At 39.9% G+C, this 12,116-nt stretch overlaps 1 protein-coding gene across 1 annotated transcript in view; it reads left to right on the top strand.

Moving 5' to 3' along the window:
- The window catches only part of LOC308225483 (myocardial zonula adherens protein-like), a gene marked incomplete at its 5' end in the record, with an annotated part of 59,884 nt that extends 47,983 nt beyond the window's left edge, over positions 1-11,901 (top strand). Inside the window, 4 exons of the mRNA XM_080626435.1 lie at positions 7,775-7,984; positions 8,538-9,221; positions 9,875-10,097; positions 11,029-11,901. Of these exons, the coding sequence (XP_080482561.1) occupies positions 7,775-7,984; positions 8,538-9,221; positions 9,875-10,097; positions 11,029-11,160 (1,249 nt within the window). The 3' untranslated portion in view covers positions 11,161-11,901. The remainder of the gene's footprint in view (positions 1-7,774; positions 7,985-8,537; positions 9,222-9,874; positions 10,098-11,028) is intronic.
- Between the last annotated feature and the right edge of the window lie 215 nt (positions 11,902-12,116).

Here is a 12,116-nt window from a genome sequence, read left to right as displayed (position 1 = left end):
ACTATGCTGGCAGAGGGCGTTAGTCTGAGAGCTCTTCCTTTGTGTACAAAGTGTGAGGGCTGTTCACGCCTGTCAGAGACCTGCTATAGTTGAGGGCTCTCTTCACCTCAAAGTCCACTCAAAAAGTGCTCTTTTGCTTGGAGGGAGAGATGCAACTGGGCTGTTTAAAGCAATTCCCTCGATGCCTGCAGATGAATATTATGTTTGTTGCTCAAAACAGTAAGTGATAGAGCAGATTATAATGGATTTTGCTTTGTTGGAGTGAGGCATTGGTTTGCACTTCCTTGGTCATGGGATAGCGTGACTGTTGGTGATACATTCAATAGTAATTGTGTAGGAAAATCCCTGTCACATTTTTTTATTTACTTTTCCAATAGAGGAAATGAAATGAAGCAGAATTTTGCCTGCAGCAGTCCCTGCAATTCCTACATCAACAGCAATCCTGAATCAGGATTTTTGAGTACTCTTTATTTTTTTCCCAAAGCACTTAAAATCTTATTCTTTACTTCAAAGTACCAGCAGGATTGACTGCATCTAGTACTGAACCTTATTTAAACATACACACAGGGCATTTTTTTACATCTTGTTTTGGTCTTCCAGTCTTGGTGAACTAAAATGCATTATGAAGATTTTCTTGTAGTTCTATTATCATGAATGAAGGGCATTTTTTTTATTATTACAGTATCTGATATTGAAAACAACTTCCATTTTGTATGATTAATATCATTCTTGCATTGAATGTCAATCCCAGGAGGTGCTCATCTTGCCACAGGGCTTTACAAAGTGATTGCTTTTATCTCCAGTCTAATGCAAGTTCCTCAGTTCAGTACTGTCTGTTCAAATTAAGTATACTTAGTAGAGTTGTATTTAAAACAATAATATTGACCTCATAATCCAAATCTTATTCCTGCATTATTACATGGGTTTCTGGATTTGTTAGATAACTTTGTTTATTCTCTAGCTGTGCTGTTTAACTACTAAATAAAGAAGCCTCTATAGGAGGATGGATTGAAGGATGTTTTGATGTGGTACAGGAATCTTGCAGGAACATGAATTGCTTGATACAATCAAAGCATATTCATAGTAAAATGGGAAGCTCAGACTTCCCCAGCTTTTGTGTTAGATGATCCTGTTTGCACATAAGCTTTTTTTCCCGTCGTGACTTCTTCCTGAGAACTTAAAATGGCCATTCTTCCTACGAAGTGAAACACAGCACCATGGATTGGTTTATGCACAAAACTAAATAAATAATTGCAACGAAAGCCATTAACAGAAAAGTGAATTCTTTACTGTGTGAAGAAAGCCTGTACCTTCGCTGATAGGGAGGTCACAAACATTAACAGCTGCTCAATGCTTCTTTTAAAAATAATAATTAAAAAATACATTGTTAGTTTTAATAGCTTTAAAAGGAAACTGTTTACTTTGCATGTGCTGAGGGAGTGCAGAAGATCTCAGATACCAAAAGGGCAAAGAAACCCCTCCAGCTGTCACATCAGTAAACAGGCCTAATACCACACTTAAAGCTTAAATGGCTTCTCCCAGAGAAGAGGTGCAAAATCTCTCAAGTGGGAAACCACTGGAAGAGTAGGTCCCCAAGAACAGTCTCTCCTTATAAAAACAGTTCTCAGACAAAGCACCCTCTCATTATGCAAAAAAGAAGAGTTGTCTTGTACCTGAATACCAAAGACTTGGAAACAGCTGACACATGGAGAAGCTGTAGTCTCTAAGAGTGCATAGGGTGGTTTTGATTGAAGTTTTGATGCTTGAATGAATTTGGGAGACTGAGTTTACTGAAAAAAAGTTCCCAAATAACAGTTAGTTTGATCAATCATTAAATGAATTATGGTTATGAGCAACTAAGATAATGAAGTGAAACTCTAAAAGAGAACACATTTAAATTGGAAATGTATGTTGATGAACCCCAAAGAGGATGGGTAATGACCCAACTCAAGCTTCAGGGTTAAGCTTTGGATTTGTGTAATCATATCTCCCTCTAGTGGCTGATAACAGCAAATACTTGGGCAGTATCTTTTGGAAGAGAAAGTGTACAGTATAATCCCAGCTGGCCATGTTAATGTCCCTGTTAGGGATGCAGCTTCAGTTCATCACATTATGCCTTCTAGCATTTTTTTGTGCCTGTCGTGCTTTAACCCCAGCCGGTAACTCAGCACCACACAGCTGCTTGTTTACTCCCAGCCCCGAGCACGATGGGGAGGAGAATCAAAGGGATGTAAAACCCACTGAGATAAGTTAAATAACTAAAATGAAGTAAAATATAGTGATAATAGAACGAATGCCAACAATAGTAATAATAATAGGAAACAACAAGAACAAAGAAAGGAAAGCTCAGAAAACACAAGTGATGCACAATATAATTGCTCACCACCCACTGACCGACACCCAGCCTGACCCAGGCAGTGATTTGGGCCTTCCGGGTAACTTTAACACAGTTTCTATACTGGGCATGACATGCTGTGGTATGGAATGCCCCTTTGGCTAGTTTGGGTCAGGTGTCCTGTCTTTGCTTCCTCCTGGCTTCCTGTGCCCCTCCTCACTGGCAGAGCATGAGACTGAAAAGTCCTTGATCAGAGTAGGCACTACTGAGCAACAACTAAACCGTTGGTGTGTTATCAGCATTGTTCTCAGACTAAAGCCAAAACACAGCACTGCACCAGCTACTAGGAAGAAAATTAACTGTCACAGCTGAAACCAGGACAGTGCCCAAATAGTCCCTCTGCATTTCAGGAGTTTAATTATAAACCATAGTTTGTGAAATTTACCTTCAAGCTTTATATGAATGGATGAAGGTGGTATTTATAGATAAAAGGAAATGCACGTGGCTGTGAAAGACATTAACCGTCAAGTTTAAATAAGTATAAATCCTTTATCCCTCTGGTTTTGGCCAGAGTTCAGAAAACAGAACATGATGACTGAGGTGCTCAGTGAAGAGGAGAGGGCAGGATGAAGTATCAAAATGCTGTTTTGACAGACTTCAAAAGGAAGTTCATTCTACTTTTATTGCAGTCCTCAGGATCTCCTCTGAAACTACTGCAAGCTATTTTAACTCTCAGACTTGCAAAATTAAGATCTGCTCAAGGCTTTCCCAAGACTGCAGCAGGGCACTAATTTTTTCCTGTAAAAATTTTCTGTGTAAATTCTGTCTTGACTGTTTGATGGAATGTGCTACTTTTTTTCTAAACCAAACACGGATTGAAGACTATGCTATATTGTAAGAGCATTTTGACATGCGATGAGCTGGATGACCACCATTTCATTGGGCTTCTGGTCTATATTTGGTAACTTTGAAGAACAGGAGTGGAACAGTATTTATATAATTGTGTTTCTTGACCATGCAGAGCTTTCCACTCAAATCAGCAGCAATGTAAATTAGCATAGATAATAACAAACCTGACTGAAAAGACTGTAACACTTCAGTATAAATTTTGTCAATTTGAGATTGGCTTAATTAGTATTATAACATTAGAAACTCATTTCTATAAACATCAATAAAAGCCATATAAATAGGTCCCAGAAAGTGCATTAAATATGTCAATTGTATGACTACATTTGTACCATGATAAGTATTCTTTTGTGATTTATTTCAGATACTCTGGAAAGTATTTTGGGATACAGTTTCATATATGCCATATAAATAATGCTGTTACATTGTATGCTTTTAATACATCCTGTACGTAGCACATGAAAAGGATAAATTGCAATAAATACTGTATTTAAACTTTCTATTCTGTTGTGTCAACACTCATTTAGAAATAAACTTGCCTTAAGACCTTGCAAACTCTTACACTATCTTGTTTGTTCAAAACATGTATGAATAGAACAGCAGTTCCCCTGGAGCCTTGATGTTTTTGTCAGTGTTTCCTTTGGCAGATGGGCTCGTGAGAACAGAAAGACACTCCCTTATTAAAGACTCTTCTCAAAGCCAAGTAACAAAAGCAGATGAACTCTTTCATAAAATAAAGAACTATTGACTTGCACAGGATAAACAAGAACTGGGCAGCACATCCCTTGCATAAAACCCCTACAACTTCAGATCCCACAGATAACATCAGAACACATCTGGAATGATGCTCTCCAGGCTTCAGCATGATGAGTCTGTTATGACTGTGGCTCCTTTTTGTATTTTTTTCACAGTCTATATCCACTCACTGATAATATTTATCCTTAAGACTGTCACAATGAAACAATCTTCATGTCAACTAAATAAGAAGAGGTCATGCTGTAAACATGACAATCAGAGTGTTACTGGTTTGCAATGCTCAGCTGAAGAATATGAGGTTTTTTACTTGAAGAGTGCTTTCCTGTGTATATGTATTCTGTATAAGTTGCCAAGAGGACCTCAAAATCTTGTTGAGATCAGTGCTGAGCCTACAACACAGGATCCTAGGAGTTGGGTACTAATGCTTTTGCAAGAGTCTTTAAGTCTTTGACATCTGAAGACATGGATTGATAAGAAAATAAGTAAGAAGTTCTCTCCTCATTGCTAAGTCTGTAACTCCGTACAGGAAATCCCTGCTCACAGAATGGAGTTGTACATGCTGAGAGTTTCATGCCATTTACGTGTTATTTCATTCCCGTTCAGAACCTGAGGCTATTTGCATGTGTAAAAGAAGGAATGTTCTTAAGTGACCTAAGGAGATAAGGCCCTTCCAGCCCTACCTCAATCATTAGAACACGGAAGAAACACAGGAAAACAAGGTGATAGGAGAGCTCTACAACTTAAGGTATGTGAACATTTTCAAAGGAAAAAGAGACCTGCCAGATTAAAGAGAAAATATGTGCAAGTGAACATCTATAAGGTTACAATATTCTGTGAAGGTGTGGGGGGTGTCTAGGCATGCTACAACAACCATACATAGAACAGTATGGTGATAGGTATAAGCATATATAGGATTGCTTTTAAAGTGTCTGGGGCTTTTTTAGAGAAATAAGGTTAAGGAAGGAGTTATTTTCCTTATATTAACTAAAATAATTATTGAAAATCATGCTGACTAAAAAGGTGGGGGCTTTTTTAAAGGAAATTAAAATTATTAATTTATATTCCAAATATTCATACCATTTTTTAACTTTTCTTTTGGAGTGGTTTATTTTGTAAGTGTGGCTTGATTCCTCTCCTGCCCTTCAATATTTCCACCTAGGAGCAAAGAAGCTGTAAAAGTATGGGTTTTTTCCTCTAGAGACTTACAGTCCAAAGGCTCTTTTGCCTCTTTTCCTAGTGAAAAGAAGTAACATTTATGTATTTATAAAGTTGAATAAAGGACAAATGGAGAGTGGAAATGATGCCTTTAACAGAAAAGAAGCAAGAATGTTAGTTTTACTTTTAATACCAATTTTGTGCAGACTCAGGTGTTGCTGGCAGGAGATCTTTACACCTGAAAGAATTCAGCCAGTTGTATTTCATGGCCATGTCCCCCAAAATGTCATACAACTAGAATGCATCAGTTTAGTCGCAACTGGCATTGATAAAACAGGAACACTAAAAGCTGGGGCACAAATGTCTGTTGCAATGTTTCTTGTAACTGGTGTAACCTATTGAAAAAAATCTATGCTAGAATAAGTTACTCAGTTATTTGAATACCTTTCTTTTTAGCTATACCATACACAAAGATGAATATTCCTGGGTCACACTTTGTGCTGTGTTTTCCACGCAGTTTATTCCTTTTTGTTAGTATACCTGATCTTCTTCATTGTCATTCTAATAATTTTCTTGTAGAAATAATACTAAATTGCATAGCAATTGCAGCCATGCTACTGCAGAATGAGTTATATTTAAATGTCTAGTGACTGAAAATAGACTGACTGAAAACTGTACCTCATAATAGCTCTTGAGAGAATGTCCTAAGTGAGAAATACAGGAAAGCTCATTATGTAAGAAATGGTTAAACCCCTGTTTTGCTATATACTTCACTCATGTGAATGCTAATCAAAATATTCAAGAAAATGATACAAAATATAAGCTCAAATCAAAAGGCCAAGAATGCTCTAAGGAAAATAAAACCATTCACTGCAAATAATGCCAGTCTGTCAGCCTCTTAAGAGAAGCAAGAGTAAAGTCCTAAGACTAAACTTGCAGTAGGTACTGGGTGGTGCTCACTCACGTTCAGAGTGGGGATAGTGAGATTTTCCTACCTGTATTTACCCCAGGGCAAGCAATCCCTAAGCATATAACTTTCCTCAGTCCCACAAATGCTCTATACTTCTGCTTCTTGACTAAGGAAGCTTAAATCTACTTTTCCTTTTTCACATTCTTGTCTGAACGGATGCTATCTAGATTGCATTGTATCTGGATGCTGCCCATCTCTTCACAAGCAAGAATGTACTTGTTCTGGCACCTTCCAGACTTCAGCTATTTGTTCATCACTCTGGAACCATGTGTTACTTGTAAATGAACTATGGTATTCCAACACTTAATGCTCCCGAACTATAAAGATGAATAATATTCCTTCGCAATGACCTTGGATAAACACAGACTTGGTGAATGGCATTCCACTGCAAGGCTACAGAATGATCAATTGTGATTCCCAGCAGTCATGTTATTAGGACCTTTTTCCTTTTGCTGTATTTTACTGTATTTATGCAGTTCACCACATAAGCTGAAATCCACTGTAAATACCAGCATTACTTTTTTGTCCATATAATAACAGCAGATGGACTGAGATGAACCATCATCATGTAAGTGCAGAGCAGTGGTTGAATGAGACCATTCCTTCTGGATTCACTTCCATGCAGGCAGAAGCAGTGCTCTGTTTCCACAGCCAGCCTTCCCACTTTCTCCAATCTGCACAGGAGAAAGAGGCTAAAAAGCAGGATAAAGTGTTCCTTCTTGCAAGATGCAGGAATGTTAAATAGATGGCATAGCTTAAGCCTGCATTACAGAGGCTGCAACGCAGGGAACTTGTGCCCTTTAGTGAGTGATCTCCTGGTGAGAAAAACTCAGTGATTTCCTCTTCCCTGAGCTCCCAGGGAAAGCTCCCCTAGGGATTTTGCACAGGAGATGATCCAGGTTGTGCAGCACACACAGCAAAGCGGTCTCTTCAACCAATCCCTGAGCTTGGCTCTTCTCACACTGGCTGTGGTATTTGTTTCCATGGGTAGCTGCCGACTTGATTAATCTCATTTCCCCTGGCCTCAGCCTTCCCCTTCCCCATCCAGCTGAGCAAACACAGGGCAGGCAGACATTTTAAAACACTTCCTCCTCCAGCCCCTCCAGGGTAGGCCCTGTTCATAAAACAACTGTTCTAACAGCTCTGAGAAATGTGCCTCTACAATTACTTGGATCAAGAAACCTCCACTGGGATCAACTTAAAAGGGCTGACATCTGCTGCCTGGGAACTACCATTCAGCTAATGACCTTATTACTGCTAGATGGAGTGGACTAACTAAAGCTCATGGCACTTGTATCAGGAGGGAAAGTTTGGCATAAGCAGGCCAACATTATACTGCAGTCTAAATGTCTATGTTCAGCCTCTGTCACACATAAACATGTTAAAAAATAAATGCCACGCAAAAAAGTAAACCTCGATTCCTAAACAGGAATTGATGCTCTGCTGAAATCCACTCAAACACACGGAAGTGGCCTGGCTTTTGCCAGTGCAAATGCAAAGTAATTAACGTAAGAAACGTTGACGCTTTTGCAGCGTTCAAGCACCCGGCGCGGGCCGGGCTCATGGCCGGCAACCTGCCTCTGCTTCAGCTTCTCGCACTGAGGATAATGTGCACCCTGCTTCTCGAACACCGACTGCTTCCTGCATCACAGACGTTGTAACACAGGGTTAACGCCGAGCAATGCTCAGGCCCCCCCGGCCCTGTGTTTAAACCACGACAGCGCCTCACCCGGCCCCCGTCGCGGCGCCTGCAGCGGACATACAGGGAGCCCACGGCTTCCGCTCCCCCGACCCGCGACCCACAGCGATGTCGGCCTTCGCGTTCTGGTCAAGTCGGGCCCTGCCACTTGCCGTCGCTTCCGGTAAGATGGCGGCCCCCGAGTTGCTGCGGAAGCAGCGCCGGGGGCTCCGGGACCGGGCGGCAGCCCTGGCGACGGGCCGCTCAGGGCCCCATGGCGGCGGTGGGCGGCAGCGGCGGCCTGCGCAGCCGGAGCCTGCCCGAGCTGCGGGACATGCTGAGGCGGCAGGAGCGGCTGCTGGCCGACCGGTGAGGAGAGGCGCCGAGGAGCGCGCCAAGCCTCCCGCTCCCTAGTTTAAGCCCTTTCGGGGCTCATGAAGCTCCATGTACCCTCGGGGGCTTCCGGCTTTTGCACTATCTAGAGCAGCAGTTACGTCTTCGAGCAGAAAACCCCGTAAAGGTCGCTTTATCCCAGCACACAGCCTGCAGGTGCTTTGCATCTCGCTGCTTTTCAGAAATGTAGCACGTAAATAAGAAACTTAGCGTTAAAGTGAAAACCCTGCCATTTTCTAATATTATTCTAATGAATATATTATTCTACTGAAACAGTTCCGTATCTCAGATTGCAAGAGGAGTTTTTTTGTCCTGTCACATGACTATTATTTTTTTTATCTTAGGAAATTCATTGCAAGGCTTCCAGACAAAGGTAAGAAGATTTCCGACTTTGTGGAAAAGCTGAAGCTTGCCATTTCACAAGAAGAAGAAGTAGAAAGGGCAGCTGAGCTGTTATCTTCAGTTAGACTGGAGTTTCAGGTGAAGCAGGATGAGATTAATGCAAACAAACAGCAAGTTATCCTAAATGAGGACAAACTAAATCGTGAAGATTCCACAGTCTTTAATGAAAACTCTAATACTAAAGAAGTTTCTGAGGTTTCTTCCCAAAGGCAGGAGGCAGAATGTATTGCACACGATGCCACAAATACAGCACTGGAAAATCAAAGGACTCGGAGGAAAAATGGAGAAGTAAAGACTCTTACAAAAGATCAGTATCTGCTTTGTGAAGTTGTCTCCAAGTCGGACACAAGCAGTCATCTGACAAATGATGAGCAGATATCGCAGAGCAAATCTGAGGATGGCACAGAAAGTGCAGGTGCTTTGGGCAACAGTAAAGACGAGTTGGTTGATGCCTTTCAAAAAGTTACAATTGTAGGTGGGGATGATGGTGAAAAAGAGCAGAATGTGGCTAAACATAAGGGGAATGCCTTTGGAAGCCTGCACCCCAAGACTCCGCATTATATTGAAGTTCTAGAGTCTAGAGCCAAGAACCCAGTCATAAAGAAAAGCAAATTTAAAACAAATGTGTAAGTATGACAGAACAGGAAAACCTTTTGTGAAATACTTGACTTGTATGAAATTGGAAATGGCACAGAAGGAGCATAGTGGGTTAATTTTGTTGTGGTGATCAAAGAGATTTAAAGTTATTTGACGTGCAAGGTTAATATGTTGGCTCTGTTAAGTGCCATGGAATATTGAGCAGTGGTCTCACTATAGCCACTTGAAACAATTGTCATGAATCTTCACAGAGTTTCATAGCTTAAGCTATAAAACAAATCATTGTCAAAGCTTTCTTGTGGGTCAGTTCTAGAACTCACAGAACTTGAATAGCAGGTAGCCTTTAGCTTTTCCTGCGTTTCTAGAGATGTAGAGTTTTCACATTGTACTGATAGCGCTTTATACTTCATGTGACTCCCAAAACATTGCCATCTCATGCTTGCTAATTAACTGCCATACCTTTTTTGTTCATTATGAGGAGTGACCTGTGTGTGATATTGTCTCTCTACAGAGAAACCTTTTCAGTTTTGCTGAATGCTGCTTATTGTCTGTTTATGGTGTTGTAACACTTTCAGATTTTTTTTCAGCTCTTACAAGTTCAAAATAACAAGTCTTCGATCTGAAGTTATTCAAACTTGTGACCCAGATTTGCAGCGTGACTTTTATGTTTCACCTCTTCCAGATTATCAGGAGAGCAAAATGGATCATTGCGTGGTTCCGCATCCAGTCAGTCACCTGGGGCATGTGGCTCTCCAATTACTGCTGAAGAAAGACGACTTAGAGATAAGAAGCATTTGAATGAGATCACAGCAGCTCGGCTGCCACCACTTCACCATTCTCCTACTAAGCTACTATCCATAGAGGAATCCATAGCAATTCAGATACAGCAAAAAGCAGCTTATGAGGTATGAATTCACAATTTGGTCTGAAAAGTAATTACACAATTGGGATCACTTTTAAAAAAGAAAGCATAAAGGGATCTTTTCATTCTGATTAATTTGATGATGCAATCGAGATTGTCAGACTTTGAGAAAAGGTACTTTTTCTTGTATTTGATTCTTTTAATGATATAATTAATGTATTAATACCTTCTGAAACTGTTATTCCTGCATTAAGCAAAATCTAACGTTATTCTTTGTGTGTTGATATGCTAACCTCATCGCACTTGCTCCCCTTCTGACTAGAAATTAGTTTTTAAAGAGTTCTTGGCCCTTGTATTAGTGAAGGCCTAGCAGTATTTGTTATTCTTAAAATATGCAAGTATCTGTATTTGACTATAGTGTGCTGGAAGAATCAAAGTTCTGAGGTGCTACAAATTCTGTTGTAATGGATTTTGGATTTGACTTTCCAGGTAGTGCAAGCTAATGTGTAAATTAGATGCTATTGTTAAAGTGTTTGTTGCTCCTTATGGTTTTAAAAGCACTTCTAATTTAGCCATCGTGACACTTTAAGAGAGCTAATTTATTTGGAAAAGGGAAACATTTTTGCTGAGGTTGCTAATGTCAAGCGCTGCTATTGCTACATGGTTACTGTGCACAGCTGCTCTCTCACATGTACTGATTCTGTTCTGTTAAAGCCCACGTTAGTGTATCACAGGTGAGGACAGCCACATGAGGAATTTAAACTCTTGCATCTTCAAATATTAATAACACAGTCATGTTTAAGTGTGAAGAGAGAGCTGAAATTTCTTTGCTAGTTATGTTTAAGTAAGCCCACTCTGCAATTACTGATATCATTATGTCAAGTTTATACTTCAGTATACTATTTGTTTTTCATGACCAGGATAAACATGACAGCGCTTTTTCTAACTTGTGTCCTTTTTCCTTTCTTTCCTAGGAAATGCAAGCCAAGCTTGCAGCACAGAAACTTGCAGAGAGATTGAATATAAAAATGCTCAGGTTTGAACCAGAGGGGGTTCTGCAATACAGAGATGGAAGAGATGAAGATTATTCTTCAGCAGAGGACTGAATTCAAGCAGGGATGTCTGTGGATGAGCCATGTAATTGATCTTTATGCAGTACTTCTTAAAACCCAAACCTGGATATTGAGAATGGATATTGAGAATAGTAGTTTTCTTAAAATGTTAAAATTACAGTGATAGGCAGGTTTCAGTATAAACCTCATAAATGTAAGTGGTTTTAAGCGGTAACTCTCTGATACACTTTTTCAGCCTGTGATGAGTCACCTACAAGAGAAATTTCCCTCTGTGCAGAAATGCAGTTGCACAGGGCATTGGCACACGTCAATAAAGTAAACTAGAGTGCCTGTGGACTGCTTGCACACAGGAAAGCTCGTGGCTTGTATAAATGTGAGATACTTCTTCTATCTATTGAAGATTATCCTGTTTTTACCGTATGGTGAAAATACATGCCCATACATCTACAGTAAATAAGTGATAGGCTGTAAGTTAGCTTCTTATCACATGACAGCTTGTTTTTCTGTGCCTGCACATTAAAAATAACACTTTCTGTCCTTATGTTATATAAATAGGTAAGCATTTCAAATTATTTTGTAACTCAAATTCTGTTTGGGCTTTAAGGGACTCTACTGTTTCATTTTGGTTGTTACTGCAAAGCACATCAAGACATCAAGTTACTCTGAAGACTAGCCTTTTCATTAAAGGTCTTGGTGGGTTTCCATGTTTTTGCACACTGCTTTAATATTTTGGAATACTATTTTTTTCATGGCCCAAATGTGTAAATTAAGAGATCCGTCCTCTGGTGTTCTTTGAGAAGATGTTCTGTATGTGTTGAAGTTTTAGCTTTCTTTGAAGATAAAAAAAGTATTCTTCCTTACAATAACATTTTCTGCCTTTTAATATGAATTTTGAAAGCTAAGGAACACATCTGGGAAGTATTTCACAATGATACTCCACTGTTGGCTAGGATATTGCAAGCCTAGCATGAGTTCAGTTCTAAAAAACA

Source organism: Psittacula echo (genome assembly GCF_963264785.1).
Source record: "Psittacula echo genome assembly, chromosome: 10".
Classification (NCBI taxonomy): Eukaryota; Metazoa; Chordata; class Aves; order Psittaciformes; family Psittacidae; genus Psittacula; species Psittacula echo.
The sequence above is the reverse complement of the archived record's forward strand: the minus strand, read 5'-3'. Positions and strand labels throughout refer to the sequence as shown.